Source organism: Myotis yumanensis, unplaced genomic scaffold (assembly GCF_028538775.1).
Source record: "Myotis yumanensis isolate MYYU_CA2020_CCGP unplaced genomic scaffold, mMyoYum1.0.hap1 SCAF_21, whole genome shotgun sequence".
Taxonomy (NCBI): Eukaryota; Metazoa; Chordata; class Mammalia; order Chiroptera; family Vespertilionidae; genus Myotis; species Myotis yumanensis.
Genome location: NW_027223772.1, coordinates 16,610,935 through 16,632,487, shown reverse-complemented (window position 1 = coordinate 16,632,487; position 21,553 = coordinate 16,610,935). Strand labels below are relative to the sequence as shown.

The 21,553-nt window shown below is 37.9% G+C and overlaps 2 protein-coding genes across 2 annotated transcripts in view; one reads left to right on the top strand and one right to left on the bottom strand.

Annotated features, from left to right (window-relative positions):
* Nucleotides 1-21,553, top strand: part of CENPP (centromere protein P) — a 258,055-nt gene that overhangs the window by 89,971 nt on the left and 146,531 nt on the right. The gene's annotated exons all lie outside the window — the stretch shown is intronic.
* Nucleotides 11,021-20,549, bottom strand: OMD (osteomodulin). Its single transcript, XM_070400785.1, has 3 exons — nt 20,234-20,549; nt 12,608-13,561; nt 11,021-12,091 (listed from the first exon to the last, which is right to left on the bottom strand). The coding sequence occupies exons 2-3, from the start codon at nt 13,545-13,547 to the stop codon at nt 11,763-11,765; spliced, it is 1,269 nt and encodes a 422-aa protein (XP_070256886.1). The 5' UTR covers nt 13,548-13,561; nt 20,234-20,549; the 3' UTR covers nt 11,021-11,762.

Sequence of the window (21,553 nt, the reverse complement as noted above, 5' to 3'; positions counted from 1 at the left end):
TGTACAAAATGTAGGAAAAGCCATAATTTTAATTTTCTTAGTTTTTTCATTGTCATAGGTATCACTGTTTTTAGTTAATAGAATTGCTTTATAAATTTAAACTATGAAAAGTAAAAATATAGTATTGCAGACTAGAAAAAGATAGAAGTTTTAATCAAGGATTAGAGAAATGTAATAGGTAAGATTTAGGCTTACTGGTGGATTTTTATCTGGTGGTACACATTTCAGATTTTTTCTTAAATAATTTCAAACAGAATCACTCAGAGTTGCTGGTGCTGCATTGTAAATGCCATTCATCAAAAATCAGTGGTTAAAAATTAAGAATAACAGGGTCGGTGATGTTTGCAGCTCTGTGTTCTTGCCTGCAATGGATATTAAAGTTATGTAATGATATACACTAAAGTGTTAGTTAAAAGTAATTGTTTGAGGTAACTGGAACATTAAAAAATTAGAGATAGCCTTTACATTTATTAAGACTGTTAGTTGAGTCACATCTTAAATGATATTTAAAATAATACTGGGGAGGGGGGAGCCTACCGTTGTAGCTATTATGAAGTTTTTTTGTGGTTTTCCTCAATTGATGTTCATGTCTGTGCATAAGCACCAAGTGGGAGGGTGAATGAGGAAAGCTGTGGATTGATTTTAAACTGCTGAGTAGAATTTCAGGGCCCAGCAGCTTTAAAAGCAGTTTCCATGTGGTAGAGAGCTTTGCCAACATTCTTTCTCTAGGCTGAAAAGTAATGGCTTGCACTCGAGAACTGTGCTTACAATATTTGTAACTGTTGTACTCAATCTGCTTATACTAATTATTGTAAGTTTGTGTTGTATTTACCTTGTAAAATGAATACTAATTTTTTGTGAACATTAGTTTATGAAAATGACATAGTTGTAAAAGCATGTTTTTCATTTTAATGTTTTCACAGGAGATAAAACATCTGTTTTTGAATGAAATAAAATAGCAAACTAAAGCATAGTGTATGATCTTAATTTTATGAGGAGTAAAAATACTGTTCCAGACTATAGTTAGTTTAGAACCAAGAAATTTCCAATGTAAAAATTAGTTTTAGTTACATATAAAATAACTCAAGTGCCATAGTTAGCTTTTAAAAAGTAGATTTGATTTATAATTTGGGGTTTGATAACAAAATATATTTTTGTTTGCTAAATGAGGGAAACTGTATAAATATTTAATATTAAATTTAAGGTTAAAGAGTCAAGTGATATTATCACTCTTTGGTGCACTTAGCAATCAAGGTAACATTTCTTTCTCCTCTAGGCTAAAAATTTAGTAAATGTGCATGTGGATAAATATTAAAAAATAGAAAATGAAAGAATACTAATTTGTTCTCTTTTTCTATTCAAAACTGGTCTAAGGTCCTTTCAAATTAAAACTTGGATAAACTAAAACTTGATATTTATGTTTTTATTTGAATGTGAATTATTTTAAATTTAGTTGTGATATTTTCTGGGTTTGGTTAATAAAAATTGTCAATTTCATGGCTTATAGGGTACAATAAAAATTTTAAAGTCTTTGAAAATATCTAATGAAACAGAAGATAATGATGAATGTAGAGAAGTGAATTGGATATATATTAAGTGTCAGATTTAGAGAATCTTAGAGATTCATAGTTTTACTAATGGTATACACAGTTTGATACTTTGTGCTACAAAAAAATTTGTGGATTATAACTTTCCTTGAAAAGTTATGGCCAGGACTACACTTAGATTGGGATTTATTCATAGTTTAGGGAGCAGCCATTCTCTGCCAGAACTACGGATGAGAAAAACTCCCCTCAAGCAACTTGTAGTTTGTAAATCAGCAGGAAAATCAGCACACAAACCATAGAATGCACAGTGGGACCTCCTACCGAGAAATGTGCAGAGTTCTGTGATAGCCTGAGAGGGTGAGGCCACAGGGGCTACACCACCCTGACTTATGGAGAGAAAATGGGTGACGAGTGGGGATGGTGACAGAGGGTGATGTTCTAGGAAGGGTAGCATCGCATAGCTGGGGAGAGTAAATACTTGAGAACATTTGTTCGTTGTATATGGCTGGAGCTTGGAGAAGGGAGAGAAGTGGTGAGTGGGTGGCACATATTAAGAGCTCAGATAAGGGACTGGAGGTCAGATTAAGGAGAGTTTTGTACCTTGCTAAGGTGTTTGGGCTTTATTCTATAGCCGGTGAGAGACCACTGAGAGATTTTTTTTTTTAAGCTAGTGAGTAATATGATCCTATTTTCATTTTAGAAATATCCCACTAATGTTGCATTTCTGACGAGTACCACCACTTGTCTATTGTATTGGTTATGTATTACAACTTTAGTGGCTTAAATAACATACATTTATTATCTTAGAGTTTCTGTGGGGTCAGGAGTCCAGGCATGGCTTTGCTTGGTTCTCTACTTCAGGATCTTACCTGAAAGCTGCAATTAAGGTGTTGGCTGGGGCTGCACCCTCACTTCAAGACTTGGATACAGTAAAGGCTTTGTGCGTGAGCCCGTGTGGCTGTTGGCTGAAGCTTCGTGCAGTTTGTGGAATTAAGAGCTTCACGTTTCTTGCTGGATGTTGGCTGTCGGCCACCCTTAGTTCCTCGCCACGTCACCTCCTCCATCAGGCCGCTCCTAACACAGCAGGTTGCTTCTTCACAGCTGAAAAGGAAGACAGTCTTGCAGTAAGATGGACATGGTAATCTTTTTAGCAATCATGCACACATAATCACATATATGACCTCACCTTTGCCATGTTCTGTTGGTTAGAAGCAAGTCAGAGGTCACAGCCACACAGAAGGGGAAATGACTACACAAGGCAAGCTTCTAGAGATACTCAGACTTGCACTGGTAAATAAACGTATCTTCTTGCCCAGAGTTAGCCAAACAAAGTTTGAGGGCAAAGTCCTCACTTACATCAAGTACAAGATTAGGGGGGGTTCCCAAAACCACCCTCACATATGATAATTTGCCAGAAGCTAGATTCATGGAGCTCACTGAAAGCCATTGTAGTTGTGGTTTATATACATAAATATCAGCCAAGGGATACATTAGGTAGAACATGGGAGGGTTCCAAAGTGCAGAGCTTCCATTATTCTCAGGTGCGTTACCCTCCTGGCTTTGATGCAAGACAGCAAACCAGAGAAATGCTCCCAAGCCCCATTGAGAGGTTTTATTGGGGCTTTATTACATTGTCATGATCGATTGAGTGTCCATGTGGTTGAACTCAGCATCCAGGTTGACAGATTGCATGACCCAAAGTCCCCATCCTGAATCACATGATCTTTTGGTCTCTTTCTGACATGGCCAACCCAGTATTGGGTATGACTAGTTCACCCTAAGATGTAATGTGATGACCCCAACTCTAAAAGATATTGGTTACCTCCTAAAAGCTAACAGCTAAGCCCAGACCTCTCATGGGTGTAAAGTTCTTTACTGTGCAGTTCCAAGAATAAAACATGTTTGAAATTTATATTGTTTTCTGTTCTACAGAGAACTATTACATCCTAGTAGAAAGCTTTTAGCTTTCACTGCACCGTAATAAAAGATAGAAGTTGTCTAAGACCTAAGAGCAGGCATTTATCCAAAACTGAGTGAGTTTTCTCTATGGAGTTCTTTTTGGTGCCCCTATTGCATTATCCTTGGTGTCTTTGTAGGGGTTTATATTGTTGAAGGTGTGCGGTTGGGCAGTTTGTTCTACCTCCTAATTGTTTTTCAACAGCAGGCATGTATTGAATAGAATTGAATTTTGGAAACAAGGGTTTTCTAGGAGTTGTTTGTTTGTCTTTGGAGGAGGCTTAGTTCTACTGACAAAGAACATGTAACAACAAGTGGATTGCATTTCAAAAACAAGCTCAAAGAATCTTTTCTCTGTTTTCTTCATCTTCTAACTTTATTGGAAGTAGTATAATTTAGGAGTCAGATCACATAAGCCTTAGTTTTGTTCTGTTTTTAACCTTCCCTTGATCTTGGTTAATTCTTTATTTTCTTTATCTGTTGGTCTAGATTCTAGGGTTTCTCAGCCTCAGCACTGTTGAAATTGTGAGCCAGAGCAGTGGTCGCCAATGGGTGGTCCTCGAACCACTGGTGGTTCATGAGGTGCAAATGGTTGGCGACCGCTGGGCCAGATAATCCTTTTGGGAGGGACTGTCATGTGTTTTACTGGACCTTTAGCAGCTTCCCTGCCTTCTGCTCACTAGATGCCAGTAACTCGTCTCCACTCACTTCTGCGGCAGGACAACAGAATGGTCTCAAGGCATTGCCAAGTGTCCCCTGGAGGGCACAATTGCCCCTCTTGAGAATCACCCAGTGGCCAGGTATTTGTAGACTCTTTAAATACAAAATCTTGGAATATTTCAAGATTTTATGGGAAATCTATGGTTTGAATCTCCATCTCAGATCTCATACTTATGCCTGAAGCCCAGTCAGTTGGTTAACCCAGAACTTCTCAAACTAAAGGGTGACATTTAAAAGGAGGGAAGTATGACTCAATATAAGGAAGAGTTCATGTCAAAAATGTATCATATTTGTGAGTTTAATTTTTTTCAGTAGTACATAAATCTTTATATGGTGAATTTGGAACATATTTAGGTTTTAATGACAGACCATGTCCATGATTATGTCATATTTATTTGCTAGCCATAGTTATATTTATTTAGACAATCGGAACATATAAAAAACTTTGGATTTTTAGCTGCTATGATTTAATTTTGTTTCCAGCTGCAAGTATGCTCTATTTCTAAGGTTTAGACAAAACAGATTGGGAATCAGGAAATGAGTTTGGTTTAGGGGTCATATGAATTCTCTGCAATAGTGAAAGAATGCAGAAGAGACAGATTTATTTCTTCCGTTTTGTTCCCATGGAGGTGGTTAGTGTGTTACATGATATGCACACTCTCCATTTTAGTTTAATGGCTCCACTTAAGAAATAAAGGCAAAATGTATAGTGTTTCAGTTAATATTTAAACACAAGCTAAACATTCTCAACTAGTATTATTGTGAGCAAATTTATGAAATACTCTTTATTTTTATTTCCTTTCTATAAGGATGTTGGGCTTTTATGTTTATTAAGCTTGGGTTCATGGTATGATTGGATTAGTTAATAGTCATACAGTTCAGCCTAGTAGCTAATATAACTAATACTTTAAGGTGTAATGAGGAAATAGATGAATTTTTATCTTTTTCTTTCCTGTTATAAATATCAGATCGACTGGGTTTATCTGTACCTCTGGTAGGTATCTGCAGTTTTGATGTGCAAGTTGAAGAAGTCCTTTATTCTTCACTTTCTCCTAAAGAAAGCATTGGGTGTTATTTGTCCTTTTTGTTTAGTTTTGTTTTTAATGAGAAATAGTTGGGGCGGGCTCCTTAGCGTATATTCTTAGAATAACAAAAGAAGGTTGTGAACTTGTCTTCTCCTGGGCCCTGCGGCTGGAGGCCCTCTGTGCTGTGTCCCTGTGCAGCCTTGGGAGGGAGCCGAGCAGAGTGCAACTCTTCCTCCCAATGCACTGCAAGGGCTTGACCTTGCTGCCTCCCTGGCAGGCTGTCCGGGTGCTCTGCAAGGTTGAACGAGTAGATGGCTATTAGAATAGGTTTGTTGCCTGTATGTGATGTAAGCACCCCCCTATCTCCTAAGGAAACTTGAGTCAAGTCTCTCTTGTTCACTGATCTTTTGTATGAGTAGAATCTTGGAAGGAACCTGAAGAGTGCTGATCCATTCTAGGGGCTCGGAGAGAGCACCTACATGTGCAAAAGGCAGCTGACTTTTGGGGAGCAGCTAGATGCAGCAGGTGCTGGACGGACATGTTGAAATCCTGGTTCTGGCTTGCTGCCTGCCAGTGACTGACATGGGCTTGTTACATTTTTTGTTATGTACACTATTTCTCTTTATCCTTATAGCAGTTATATGAGAATCACCTTCCTTATGGAAATGAGGAAAGGGAAGCTTCTAGAATAAGTAACTTTCTGAAGTTAGCTAGCTCAGAACTATGAAGTCAGGCTTCCACCCAGGTGCATCTGATTTCAAATTCCTTGTTGTAAATTGCTAGATTGTGCAGTTTTATTCTTCGCTAAGGTTGTTCTTTGAGGATGAAAATGTATTTTCTTTTATCAGTTTATGAGATAAAAATAGAAGCTCCAAAATTCTGAAAATTGTAGGGCTTTGTTTTTGTTTCTTAAGAGTGAAGAGGTAAAATTAGGAATTCCCCTATCTCTATATTAATCTCGCCCTGGGAGTGTGTTTTCTCCACTCTGACCAGTCAGTTCCTACTCACTTGAAACCTTCTGCTTCTCTACCACGTCCTGGTCATCCTCAGGCAGCAACATCACTTTTCATAGTTTCTGCCACTTTAGCATTTGATTTCTTTCCTCCTTGTGTTAGAATTAGTTGTTTGATCTTCTTCATTAAAAATTTTTTAATAACAGCTTTATTTAGATAATTCACATCTCATGCATTTCACCCTTTTAAAGTATATTATTCAGTAGTGTTTTAGTGTTTTCAAACTTGTACAACCATCATCACAATAAATTTAGAATATTTTATCACCCCATAAAGAAACCTTCTACCCATTATCTGCCTCTTCCCACTTTCCCTCTATTCCTCTTCCTCCTAGCCCAGGCAGCCAATTATCTCTCTCTGTCTCTATAGATTTGCCTATTCTGGACATTTCCTATAAAAGAATGATAGAATATGTGGCCTTTTCTGACTAATTTTACTAGCATAATCTCTTCATGGTTTATCTATGTTGCAGTGTGTATTACTACTTTATTTCTTATTTTGGCTGAATAATATATCATTGTGTGGATATACTACATTTTGTTTATCAATTAGTTACCGAAAAGGGGACCTGGCCCTTGGTGGGTCTGCCTAGGGCCAGCCGGTAGTGTGTGGGTTCTTGAATTTGTGCAGGAAATAATTCACAACAGGAGCCCAGGTGACCATGCGGGAACTTTATTAAAGCTGGGACAGTAAAACAAGAAAGGGCTTAGCATAGAAGCAGCAACAGGAGAGCCAGGCTGGGCTGCCTTAGGTCTCTGGGAAGGCAGAGAAAAGGGGGCCTTGGGAAGGGGTTCAGGGGTGAGCCTGGGACGAGCTGCCAATGGTTGCAAGCCTCGTGGGGTCCCTTAGGGTTTAGGAGGTGCCTGCCTGTGGGGGAAGGAGGGGAGGGAATTTCGGGGGCTGCTCCTTGAGGAGACAAATGCACGGGGTCCTTAGTCTCACAGGGGAACCTTAGGGGAGGTGTCAGGGGAGGGTTCCAGCAGAATATTCGACAGCCTTCCAGGTGGGCTCCTCCTGGGCCGTGGTCTCCCCTGATGGGTCAGTGCCAGGGCCAGGGTTGTCAGTCATCGCAGCTGGTCCTGGTGTCGCCCACCTGGTTTTGCTGTTTCTCTGGGCCTGGAGCTGAAGTACAACTGAAGCCTAGATGTTACCTGTGGGGAGGAGACCTGTGTATCTGTGTAAATTGCTTCAGTGTGTTTAGCTCTCTGCCTCAGTTTCCCTGTTCCACCTGTCTTGGCTCCCTGGCTTCACCAGTTGATGGACATTGGTGTGTGCTTTCTGGCTCTTAATGGTTAAAACTGCTATGAACATTTCTGTGCATGGTTTTGTATGAACCTCTGCTCATTTTTCTTAGAGATGCACCTAGGAAATAGAGTTTTACATGTCTGGTCTTCGCATATTGTCCTAATTGCTGTCATAGTGATGGGCTTTTTAAGGATCTGCCAGGCTGCTTTCTAAAGCAGCTTTACCATTTGATATCCCTACCAGTGCTGCATGAGGGCTCCCCTTTCTACCTCCTTGCTAATACTTGGTATTTTGTCTTTTTATTATAGCTATCCTGTGAGTGTGAAAAGGGTATCTCATTGTGGTTCCCATTTATAGTTCTGTGATGGCTCTTCAGTAACTTTTAAATTATTCTAGGTAAGAAACACTCTATTAATAATTTCTTGTGTCTTAAAACACCCACAGTATTTTCCACATATTAACTCATAATAAATTTTTACATTTATAATCCTGTTTTTAAAAAGTGGGCTTTCCCCACATCACTAGCATTTTGCTCTGGCTTTTACCCTCGCACCTGTACCTTATATGTCTCAGTCCCACGTAGGTACTCCATTTCTTGACCTCTCACTGCTAAGCCCTACACACCAAATAACTTGATGAATGTTAATTAAAGGAAAGAATGGAATGTTGTCTGTTCATTTTGGATTGTGGAGCTTGTTCCTGGGGTCAGGTGGGTACTATTTCTGCTAAATGCTAATAACTTAAAGTTATAAAGAGCATTAGAGGCTTCATTTAAACTGTCACTTCCAGAAAAAAAGACAACTTGAAAACTGCTTCTAAAATAGAGTGTTACATGTCTGGTCTTTGCATATTGTCCTAATTGTTGTTTATTCTTTGGATTTTCTGTATAGGTGTTTATTTCTTATTTGAGGAATTCTATGCAATGTTAGCCTAATAAATCAAGAAAGTTCATCAAAGCAGGTAGATCATCTCTATTATAAGGTATAGTTAAAATATTTCAAAATGATAGGTAATAGGTAATTTTTAAGGTTTTAGAGAAACCAAGATGGCGGCATAGGTTAACGCCGGAGTTTGCTGCCTCGAACAACCATTTCAAAAATACAACTAAAAGACAGAACGGACATCATCCAGAACCACAGGAAGGCTGGCTGAATGGAAGTTCTACAACTAGGAGGAACCGAGAATCAGAGGAGGCGCAGTGCTGAAGTAAAATACTAAGGTGCGGAGTGCGAGCGGCGTGGGCTGGTGGCTGAGGGCGTGGTTGTCTGTTTCAATCCGGAGGGAGCCTCAGACTCAGAGCTCCAGATCCGGGAGAGTCTCTAGGGACCCAGACTCAAATGGGAGAAGCAGGACTGTCTGGCTACGGTCCCTCCGAGGTTTGCAGCTGTTGCTGGGACAGAGAGGCAGAGCCCCTGGGGATGGACTGAGAGCAGCCATAACTGCTCCCTCCTCTGCCCTGTTGATCCCCTGGAACCCGCCCGGCCCAAGCCCTGCACAGAGGCATTTGCCGGATAGCCTCAGGCAAAGGCTAGATTAGCACCTCCCTAGAGGACACAAGTTCTTCCACTGCAAACACAGCTGATTATCACAGCCAGTCGGCCTGGCGGTCAAATCCCTCTAGTATTAACTATAACAATCAAGGCTTAACTACAACAAGACTGTGCACAAAGACCACAAAGGGGTGTACCAAGAAAGCGTAAAAAAATGCGGAGACAAAGAAACAGGACAAAACTATCAAGGGAGGATATTGAGTTCAGAACCACACTTTTGAGGTCTCTCAAGAGGCTTGTAGAGTCTGTTGATAAACTTGATGAGATGTACAGGAAATCTAATGAGACCCTCGATGGTGTGATAAAGGACCATCTAGAAAGTAAGCATACACTGACTGAAATAAAGACTATTATACAGACTCCCAACAGCAGACCAGAGGAGCGCAAGAATCAAGTCAAAGATTTGAAATGCGAAGAAGCGAGAAACACCCAACCGGAAAAGCAAAATGAAAAAAGAACCCAAAAATACGAAGATAGTGTAAGGAGCCTCTGGGACAGCTTCAAACGTACCAACATCAGAATTATAGGGGTACCAGAAGATGAGAGAGAGCAAGATATTGAAGACCTATTTGAAGAAATAATGACAGAAAACTTCCCCCACCTGGTGAAAGAAATAGACTTATAGGTCCAGGAAGCGCAGAGAACCCCAAACAAAAGGAATCCAAAGAGGACCACACCAAGACACATCATAATTAAAATGCCAAGAGCAAAAGACAAAGAGAGAATCTTAAAAGCAGCAAGAGAAAGAGACTCAATTACCTACAAGGGAATACCCATACGACTGTCAGCCGATTTCTCAACAGAAACTTTGCAGGCCAGAAAGGGAGTGGCAAGAAATATTCAAAGTGATGAATACCAAGAACGTACAACCAAGATTACTTTATCCAGCAAAGCTATCATTCAGAAGTGAAGGTCAGATAAAGAGCTTCACAGACAAGGAAAAGCTAAAGGAGTTCATCACCACCAAACCAGTATTATATGAAATGCTGAAAGGTATCCTTTAAGAAGAGGAAGAAGAAGAAAAAGGTAAAGATACAAATTATGAACAACAAATATGCATCTATCAACAAATGAATCTAAGAATCAAGTGAATAAATAACCTGATGTACAGAATGAACTGGTGATTATAATAGAATCAGGGACATAGAAAGGGAATGGACTGACTATTCTTGGGGGGAAAAGGGGTGTGGGAGATGCGGGAAGAGACTGGACAAAAATCGTGCACCTATGGATGAGTACAGTGGGTAGGGAGTGAGGGCGGAGGGTGGGGTGGGAGCTGGAAGGAGGGGAGTTATGGGGGGGAAAAAGAGGAACAAATGTAATAATCTGAACAATAAAGATTTAATAAAAAAAAAAAGAAAAATTTTTTAAGGTTTTAATGAGACCGTCAAAACCCATCTGTTCAAATTTTAAAGGAACTTTATTCAACTTTAACATTATGTAAATAAACATTGGCTAATACACATATAAATTCCTAATTAATTGTGCTAGAAAAATGGAAGTGTTTAATAATGTTGATATACTTTCTTGTGCTAATATTAACCTTCTGAACAAAGTAGTTATTTATTAGCAAATCTTTATGTAATTAAAACAAAGAAATCTTTCTTGAGTGAATCCTCCTATATAAAAGCCTAATATGCTAAGTGTCGGGTTGTCAGGTCTTCTGTTCAACCAATTAAAGTGTAATATGCTAATGGTTTGCTAAAGCGTCTCAACCACTTGCTATGATGTGCACTGACCACCAGGGGGCAGATGCTCTGATCGGTAGGTTAGCTTGCTGCTGGGGTCCTGCAGATTGGGACTGAGTGAGATGGGCCGGACATGCCCTAGAGCCCTCCCGCGGTCCCTCCCCGGCTGGCCAGCCTCCCTTGTTCCTCCTGGCCCTAATTGTGCACCAGTGGGGTCCCTTGGCCTGGCCTTCGGCCTCTCGAAATCCAGGCTGAGGGGACCAGCGCCCCCCCCCCCCCCCCCCCCAGTGCACGAATTTTGTGCACTGGGCCTTTAGTTTACTATAAAACATTTATTCCAGTTAAAATGAACACAGTAAAGACTGTTTTGGAATTTTCTAAAATTTGCTAAATACAGATTGTAATGAGATAATTTGGTGTTTTTTAGTTATCCAAACACAGAGTTTAAAATTTTGTTGCTTTGAAGCTCTAAGGGAAAAATAGGATTCATTTATTTTATGAATCTCTTTGCCTGGGTCCTTAGTAGGGTGGCATCTTTTGAAAATCAGAAGTATCATCTTAAGCACTAAGTGGTAGGGCCAAGGGGTGGATTCGGTGATGGTAATACGATCCAAATAGACTTTTCTGGAGATCAGGTAAAAAAAAAAATGCATTCCTTAAGTGAATGGCTGCCTATTACAGGAATGCAACCTGTTTGCATTTAAATAATCCTCCTAAAAATTCAAAGCTTTTGATGCTACTTCTATCATCATTCTTAGAAAAATTACTGTTAATAGAAAGGACATATTCACTTTTTCTCAACATAAAATTTTTATGTTTAAAGTTTAGTTTTTGATTTCCACTTGTTATTCTAATTTATATTTCTTAAGGCTTGTATCATTTGGAGTAAATTCTAATTCGATGTAATTATGCAGATGGTATACCAATACCTTAAATTTAAGTATTTGATTTTATACTAACACATAATTCTTCATCTATTATCATGAGCTATAAGTTATGTGAAGCCATAAATGTACACCTATATAGTTTCTTGCCATTCTTGACTTCCATAATAGTGAGGGTCAACATTTTCTTCTGTTCCTTCTTGTTCTGAGTCTTCTTGGTGATCATCATGTTCTTCACTATCAGGGTCATCTTGAAATCTCCCTAAAACTTGGGTCTTCAGTTGTATTGTTTGACCATTAGTGCTTCTTTGTTCACCATAATAAATACTATGTATGTAAGGGAAGCAGAGGGAAATGTATGAGCTTATTGGCTCTTTTAACTTGTTTTGGTCCACACGAATGTATGTTAAATGGTGGTAATATAGTGGGTCAACAGACGGACACATCACTGTAACATTGATATCTGAAAATACAAATTAAAAATTAGTCTTGCTATATTACATTCATCATCCTATATCGGGTTTTGTTTAAAATGTTATATAGATCTAGTTTTATTAATTAGAATACTTATAAGTGGAATTAGGTTTATTTTTACAGTTACTCAAATAATAAAATGAACATAAAACTATAAATGAATTCTATATTATCAAAATAAATGACTTCATTGGAAACTTAGTAATTTAAGTAATAAATAAATTATTAAAGTAATAAATTCTTAGTAGAAACAGTCTCAAAAAGAAAAAAATGAAAATCTTCTATAGTCCCACTACTCAGAATACACATATTTCTTCATATACTCTACAGTACTATTTCTCAATGTTTAAGGTGATAAAATTTAATAGAAAAGACTATAAACTTTATAGCACACCTTTCTCTGGGACCAGTTTCTCCCATTTTGCTAGCCAACTTTAAAGCAATCATTTTCAACAATGTATAAAGCATAGATTATGTCTTTAAAAAATAATGAAAATTTACATACTTTCAATTTCATTATTTTCTAGGTATAGGTGTTCTAAATTTCTTGGAATATAGAATGCTTGCTTCAGTTTGTTGTGTCCAACATTGAGCTCTATCAGGTTGGAAAGATTAAAAATATTATATGGGATGTCTTGTAGTTTGTTGTGAGACATTCTTAGAGCATGAAGTTTCGGAAGTTCACTGAAGTAACCTTCTGGTATAGAAGAAATTGAATTATTTTCTAGAGACAGATACATAAGTGAAGAAGGCAAACCAGGAGGCATTGATTCTAATCTATTATGACATAGGTTGAGCTGCATTAATTTTTCCATTTTGGCTAGGTGATTTTCTTGTAACATAGAATCATCAAGATGATTATAACAGAGATCAAGCATGGTCAAGTTTACTAGTCCATTCACGGCATTTGTCTGCAGTCTGGAGATCACATTGTAACCAAGAAGAAGTCTTTCCAAAGATTTAGGAAGAGGAAATGGAAATTCTTCTAAGTTGTTATGCTGTAGTTGAAGTTGTAGTAGATTTGACAATTTAGCAAACACTCCATGATCAATCTTTTGAGATTTAATTTTGTTGTGGCTGAGATTGATTTCTTTAAGATGAGTTGCATTGATAAATGAGTCTGCAGTCACAGCCTCAATTTCATTGAACTGAAGATAGACTTGCTGAATGTGTGCTGGAATATTTGGGATACGCTGGAGTTTGCGATGATCACAGTACATGGATAATGGAAAGTTAGGTGGACAGAAGCATTCACTGGCACAGCCTAAAGCATGCGGATGAAAAGGCACTTGATAGTCCACATTTTGATGAAAATGGAATTCTGGTTGGTAAACATCATCTGTCTCTTGGTCATAATCTTCATCCCATTGATAACTTTCATATTGACAATATACTTTGCCTCCAAGAAAGAAGAAAAGGATACATACTGGACTTAAAAAGCCCATAGTTTCTTTTTGTCCTATTGCAAGGAGAAAAGGAAATATATTGTGGGAAAAGATAGTGAAATTTAGAAAAATTTTTGTGTAAGTTGAGAGATGCACATATATATCTATTGAAATACTAGAGGCCTGGTACATGAAATTCGTGCACGGGGCAGGGGGGTTCCTCACCCGGCCTGAACCCCTCTCCAATCCGGGACCCTCGGGGGGATGTCTGACTGCCGGTTTAGGACCGATCCTATTCCACATCGGGCCTAAACTGGCAGTCGGACATCCCTCTTGCAATCCGGGACCGCTGGCACCTAACCGCTCACCCTGCCTGCCTGCTTGATCGCCCTGAACTGTCCCTGCTGCCTGATGCCCCTAACTGCTCCCCTGCCTGCCTGATTGCCCCTAACCACCTCTGCCTGCCGGCCTGATCACCCCTAACTGCCTCTGCCTGCCGGCCTGATCGCCCCCTAACTGCTCCTCTGCCAGCCTGATCACTCCCTAACTGCTCTCCCCTGCCAGCCTGATGCCCCTAACTGCTCCCTTGCCTGCCTGATTGCCCCTAACCGCCTCTGCCTGCCAGCCTGATCACCCCTAACCACTCTGCCTGCCGGCTTGATTGCTCCCTAACTGCTCTCCCCTGCGGGCCTGATTGCCCCTAACCGCCTCTGCCTTGGCCCCCCCGCCACCGTGGCTTTGTCCGGAAGGACGTCCAGAAGATGTCCGGTCTAATTAGCATATTACCCTTTTATTAGTATAGATATTAAAAAATGTCCAGAATGAATAGACAGTGCTCAAGCCAAAATTAAAATAGCCCAAGTGTCCCTCAGTAGGTGAGTGGATAAAAAAGCTGTACATTTACACAATGGAATATTACGAGGCTGTAAAAAGGAAGGAATTCTTACCTTTTGCAGTAGCATAAATGGACCTAGAAGGTATAATGCTAAGTGAAATAAGCCTGTCAGAGAAAGGCAAAGACCGTATGATCTCACTTATATGGGAATCTAATGAATAAAATAAACTGATGAACAAAATAGATCCAGAGGCATGGAAGCATGGAACAGACTGACAGAGGGGAGGGGATTGGGGCTGGGTGAAGAAAAATGATGTTTAAATAGCAGTAAGGATGTTTTGTCTTTTTGTTGTTGTTTTTTTTTGTCTTTTTTAAAGTCACATATTGCATCGAACCAGACTAAATAACCATCTTTTAAGAGAATCTTAGTTTGTCTTGCTAGTTTACTAGACTATAGATTTGCAGTGACAACAGGATGTTTCTCAACTCCAAAGTCAGTGTTTACTTCACTATAAATGCTGGGTGTTCTTATGGCTATTTGGTCTCTTGATGAAACCTTATATTTTAATTAGAGAGCTTTTATCTAAGGGATTCTTTCTTGATATTAACCAAAATTTCCCACTGCAACTTGTTTGCTGATACTCTTTTCTGCCCTTTGGGAGAACATTGAACACTTCCTTTTATGTGAAAGTTTTAGATATTAAAAATAGCTATCATGTTTCCTCTTTGTGTTTTATTTTATTTATTTATTTTTTACCCACGCCTAAGTATGACTTCAGATTTTCCCCATGAAACAGTTTTCAAAATCCAGTTATTTAATCTCTGAGGCACATGGAACCCTAAGCAGGAATCAAACCGGTACTTCCTGGTTTACAGGTTGACACTGAGTCACTGAGCCACACAGGTCAGGCAAGTCCTATCACTTCTGATGATCATTTCACTTAACATATCTGCCTTTTACCTCACCAATAAAGTAAAAATAATTGTTTAGCTGCTTATCTCATCTGGTAGTTGTTAGGGTCATATGAGATGTGCTCTGCCCACTTACTGTGATTCAAAAGTAATAAGTATGTTAAAAAAAAAAAAAGAATCATACCTTTTATTTTGAATCCATTTTTCTCTGTCCTTGTCATCCAGGGTTTTATGAGAGAATTAATGTCCTAACATGTTATTATATGAATTAAATTATGTTATCTCCTATTCATGTAGAATGGTACTAGCCATTTTTCATCATTGGGATAATTGAAAAAATAGTTACTTAAATAATTTTCTCTGGTAGAGCCTCATTTTAGAAAGGCTGCTGTAGACCCTGATATCTTTTCTTATTAGAAACTAAAACTTGGTAGAATTAAATATTGTGTGTATTTGGGAATTGGAGTAGTTAATCAAGTAGAGTCAGAGACCCTTGATCTCTTTGCTTTCAGTTATATTTTCTCCAGTCTTCCCCACCATTTCATTCCTTTCCATGCGTCCATACCATGGGCCTTGCCGTTACCAGGCTGCAACCCCCTTCATGCTCTGATCACTATCTCCTGTCTTTTTAACTTATTCTACATAGTAACTCTAACTGCAATAATTCTTCAGTTTCAGTGGGATCTAAAATATATTGAGCCTACTATTTTTTTCATTGCCCCTTATCCATACCTCCCAGTACACTCAATTCCTTCTTACCAACCTAGACTACATAGTGCATCACTGTCATCACTCCTTTGCACATGCCATAAGCTTCTGGCCCCTTACAGCTTCATACTCTTCTGGTTATTTCAGTTCTCCATTTACTTTCGGCCTGACTCAGGTAGCTAAATATGACAAGAAAAAACCAGGACCATGCCAACTTGTAGAACTTTAAATTCATGACCATTCAAATGCTGCCCAGCAACATCTGCTTGGGCTATTCTCTTCTCTCTCCTTGGACAAGCCTCCAAAACCTCAATTGATTTTCGATGGTGACCTTGCTGCGGCTTTTTATCGAGAAAATAGGATCAACCATTTGTTTAATATATTTTCATTATATATTAATCTTATCCCTATCTACAGAAAATGTCAAAATAGTAATGGTTTGGTATTTTAAACTGTGATTTTGAAATTCATGAAGTTTCTTATTGTAAATCTCATTAGACTTGATCCATTGTTCCTTCTTATCTGTGGGATTCATGGAGGATGTGGCAATTTGAATAAGACTTTGAAAGAATGTTAGGTTGCTCATAGAGGAAGATAGGGAAGATTTCCAGATATAAGAGATGAGCAAAAATATATAAGTAGCAAAGGCTGGGGTGTTGGGAAACTGGTGGTTAACTGTTGAAGGAGCAAAATAGAACTGTTACAGTCAATCTGGACCAAAATCTGTAAATTCCTTAGGGCTTGAGTTCTGACTTGAGGAATTTACACTCTGGGACCGTACATAATTTAATGTGTACTTGAGCCATGATCCTCACACAGCAGTGTTCATGCATGCAGGAGTGTGGTCTTTCTCCAGAGGGCAGTTCATTGCTGGCTGCCCTGGGGGGTGGGATATGGGGGGGAGGGCCTCCCTCACCTGCTGTCCTTAGTGACTTATGCTTAATGGGGAGTGTGAACATTGTTAGGAAGCATCTTATAACTATTAGTAGTTATTTGGTTTGGTTAACTAAAGTTAATGAATGTCTTGAATTCCTAGGGATTAGGCACTGTACTTGGTGGGGAACATAGAAATGAAGTTGTGAAGGCATGGTCCCTTCTATAAAGAGTAATAGTTTAGTGCAGGGGTCCTCAAACTACGGCCCTCGGGCCACATGCAATACAAATATTGTATTTGTTCCCGTTTTGTTTTTTTACTTCAAAATAAGATATGTGCAGTGTGCATAGGAATTTGTTCATAGTTTTTTTAAAAACTATAGTCCGGCCCTCCAACGGTCTGAGGGACAGTGAACTGGCCCCCTGTTTAAAAAGTTTGAGGACCCCTGGTTTAGTGGATGGGAGAGACTCAACACAACACACCATATTGTCAGGCAGAGGAAAATGTAACTCACAATAGAGACACAAGTGCTGTGGCAGTTGGTGGCTTAGCCCTGCTTGGTAGGGACAGGGAAGTCTTTAATATAGATATTCATTTGGCCCAGGCATTTGGACATTAACAGGAATGGGTATAGAACAACTTAAACATTTTATTCACTAGCTGATAAGTTATATATTAAACTTATCGTATTTTATTATACTTATAATATAGTATATTAACTTTTTAAAGTACTTCTCATACTATATGTCAGTCTCACTATACCATGCATGGAGTTGGAGTTCTATAAGATTGCTGTGTCCCAGAAAGATGAAAATAGACGTAGAAGCAAAGATAAGCAGCTGTGTGGGCTCATGGCATGTAGGAGTCTCAGAAGCTTATTGTTACATAGCTGAACTTTGAAGAGTGTTCCTCATCAGAACTCTGAATTTTGTGTTAAGGGGGTGGAGGGATAGAACAAAAAAGAAAAAAAAGAGAAAAAGTCATGGTCAAGGAAAACAATGTGATTGCCGGGAGGGGGGAGAGGAAGAAGAGGGTATGGGGAGATAAATGGTGATGGATGGAGACTTGACTTGGGTGGTGAACACACAATACAGTGTACAGATGATGTGTTGTAGAATCGTGCACCTGAAACCTGTATAATTTTGTTAACCACTGTTACCCAATAAATTCAATGAAATGAAAAAAAAAGCTAGCAATCATCAATTAGTAACCTTACATTTGAGGATTAATGTCAAAATTCTGTTGTCCAATAATTATGATAAGTTATTGGGAAAAAAGAAGATCTAGAGGAGACTTTTGATCCTGTACCTAATTGCATACCTTTTACCTGGAATGAAGACCTTAAGATGATGGGGTCTCTCTGGAAATGAAGGGATTCTTAGTGCATTTACTTTTGGTCTCCTTGGCTACCTAAGAAGACCTAAGGCAGGGGTGGGCAACCCCTGGCACGCGTGCCAAACATGGCACGCCAGTAACTTTTGCTGGCACGCGAAACCCACTCTTATAATCTTCCATTTACAATTGTGAATCTTTGTTCTCAGTGATGAATTTTGTTAAGTCTCGTAAAGTTTTCTGTCGGACTATCAGTGTACATGTATACATTAAAAAATAAATGTATTTTTCATCATCATATACTGTGTTTTTGTCGCTCAAATGAATTTTATTATTTCTTCAAGGTTCTTCACATACGTACACATTAAGAGATATCAAGTAGGCGTAACATGTTCTCAAAAAATTAGGGTTGGTACGCAGAAGAATTTGAGTTAGAGATTTTGCTGGTTTTGGCACAAAAAGGTTGCCCACCCCTGACCTAAGGTTTCTCTTCTAAATTTGAGCTTGTCATCATTGTCCTTACTTCTTGAGAACCGGGGCCCCAGATCATAGCCCTGTGACTATTAGTAACTTTCTGGTGTGAAATCCATCCTATCTCCATCTATATGCCCATTATTTTCTATTCCTCTTACTTCTATTCCTTTTCAACTTCACCCATGATAATTGTCCATTACAATGATCTCTTATTTCAATGAATCTCTTTTCAGTCATTTACTAAGCATATTTTTATTACTTTTACCTTTTATGTTCTTTAATTTATGCCTTGTTTCCTATAGGATAATTCACAGCAAAACATTATAACTCACTGTCAAGCATCTCATTTCCTGACCTCTAATTTTTCACAGAATCTAGTACAGTTCACACTGTATAAATGCTCAACATTTTGTTGAATGTATGATTGGATTAATAAATCAATAGATTTCATCTCATTAACGATGCTCATTAACTAATGTTGATTGAGAACATTAATGTTCTTAATGATGATTATTTCTAGGCATTTATTTCATCACAGATATTTCTTTAAATGAACATGGTCACAGAGAATGTGGCTGTTCTCTTGTCTATTGAATGTGTCTCCATCACAATATACTGTATTCTTCACTTTCCTCTTACATTATGTGGTAGAAAAATCACAAATGTGAAAAGGAAAGTAAAATACAAGTTACCAGTTTTAAAAACTATCTATTAGTGTGAATTTTCCATATTATGGCAATAAAAGTTTCAATGTTATAACATTTCTCTAACTTGGAAAAAGGCACTCCTGCTTTCATCAGGAACATTCTAATTAAGACCAGATAGAACTTTGTTCTTGAAAGTTTAAAGTTGTTGGAAAGCCTCATAGCATTTTATTATTTTAAAATAGACTTAATTGCTTTCTTGGTATGCCACAGAAACTAGAATATAAGAAACTTAGTATTAGTATATGATTCAGAATATTTTTTAAGCAGATTTAAATTTAACTCTGTAGAATTAGTATGCCATCACTGTTACACTCAAAGGCCTAAGGAAATAAGGCTCTTTTGCTATTAAAATACAGAAGTTTCAAAATTATTTTTAGCCATAATACATTTAAATCTTAAATAACCAATACTCAAGAAACTAGATCCTTCAGTACTAGATAGAGCACTCATATCTTTGAGAAAAGCAAATGAAAACAAAAACATTCTTATACCAGGTATTTGTCGGTGGAGAGTGAAACTTGTACAAACACCCATCTCCCTGCCACCAGTCTCTCGCACTGCTCAGAACTATGGCTCCAGGCACTTGTTAGGTGTTTGTCATTTACAGTTGAGAGACAGAAAATTATTCCATTAATCTAAAAACCTTTCATTCAAAACAAAAATATATATAAACAAAGATTATATAGAGGGTAGATCTTAAGTTAGAAAATTCACTATAATACTTCTTTCCCTGAATAATTTGGCTAATCAGAGTTTTAATGTAGCCTTTACCAGATATTGCTTCAAAAAGTTGTGCTTTTATGATGGTTGCAATCTATTTTAACATCAAACAAATCAAATATACTTTCTATTTTAAACAGCAGGAATACTTTCTTAAAAATGGAAAATTATTTTATCATCATACCTGTTGAGTTTGCTTTAGTTTTCAGGGGTTGATGAATTTGCAAATCCTGTAAATGAATCAGAAATTCCTAAATTCTTTAACTCTGTCTCTTAAAAATCCACAGTAACTGTATGCTCAAATAGGACTGTCTCTTGAATCACTGTTGCAATTTAAGCAAATATAATCTGCCTGGAAAACACTTGGGTTGAATTAAAATTATGTACTTCTTTTCATTATCCAAAACTTTGTGGATTCGAATTAAGATGTTTGTGTTCTTGGTCAGATTTATGTGGCTTACTTCTTTCTTTTCCCCTTAAGTTTGGTTTGAGCTGTGGCAAGAATTTCCTCTAATATGAAGGGCAAACATAGCTAAATGAAACAGCATGTACTGATTACTGTTTTTATTTTCATGTTCATGCCAAAGAATTCTTCAAATTAAGGCCCACTGTAACAAAGAGCACAGTGTCTCAGCAATTTAAGGTGGAACTCAGAATTATTTGGAGACCTTGCTTGTCTGATACCCTAATGTTCATACCAGTGCTTTCTTTCATTAAGACTCAAACTAGGATTAGAAACATAGTATTTCACATCTAGTTAATTTTTTAAATGAAATAGATTGTCATTGTGATACAGATTAAATATATAACTTTTTCATACAAAGAATTATATCTTCTTTTCTATTAGCTATCACCTTCCTCCCAAATATACTCATTAGAATGGCTTCTAATAACTTTCGAAATAAAAATTAATCTCTACTTTTATAGAATTCAGTATTTTGCCCTCAGAAAGTATATCTCTAGTTTGCCTGTTATTAGTAGTATAAAAAACACGTACATAGTATTGAATAAAATGGAATTAGAAGCTTCTGCTGACCAATTACCATTGCCTTTATTTTGCAAATGTAGACCATTTTCTGATTTACTGAACTGTCTCTCCTGCCTAATTGATATATTTTTATACTAATGTTTTCATATTTTAAAAAGAGAGTTAACTTGTATCTCTTGGCAGTGAACTTTTTGAGTTCATTCTTTGGGAGATTCTTTCAAGATTATGCAAAGTAATAAGGTAGAGTAAATTCTGGAATTCATTTTGCTTTTGCTTTCCATTCAAAATAGTGTTTGTCATTGGGTTTTTACAAAGAATTCACACTATTTTGTTATACTTAAGATTTTAAAAAGTGTACATTAATTCAAGTGATACTTTGGCAATATTGAAAAATCTTGTTTATTATTTGAGACGCTGGTATGTAAAATGTGGCTGACCGACTTTGGACCAACATTTCATCTTGTTACTGATCTTTTCCATATGTTTCCTATTAGTCTTTGTTCTTAAACCTCAGGC

Bases quoted from the DNA above. Each gene is read 5' to 3' on its own strand.
- OMD (XM_070400785.1), bottom strand. From the start codon at position 13,547: ATGGGCTTTTTAAGTCCAGTATGTATCCTTTTCTTCTTTCTTGGAGGC. The intron at 12,092-12,607 runs GTATGTAAATTT...TTGTATTTTCAG, and splicing joins AGAAAATAATGAAATTGAAA to ATATCAATGTTACAGTGATG.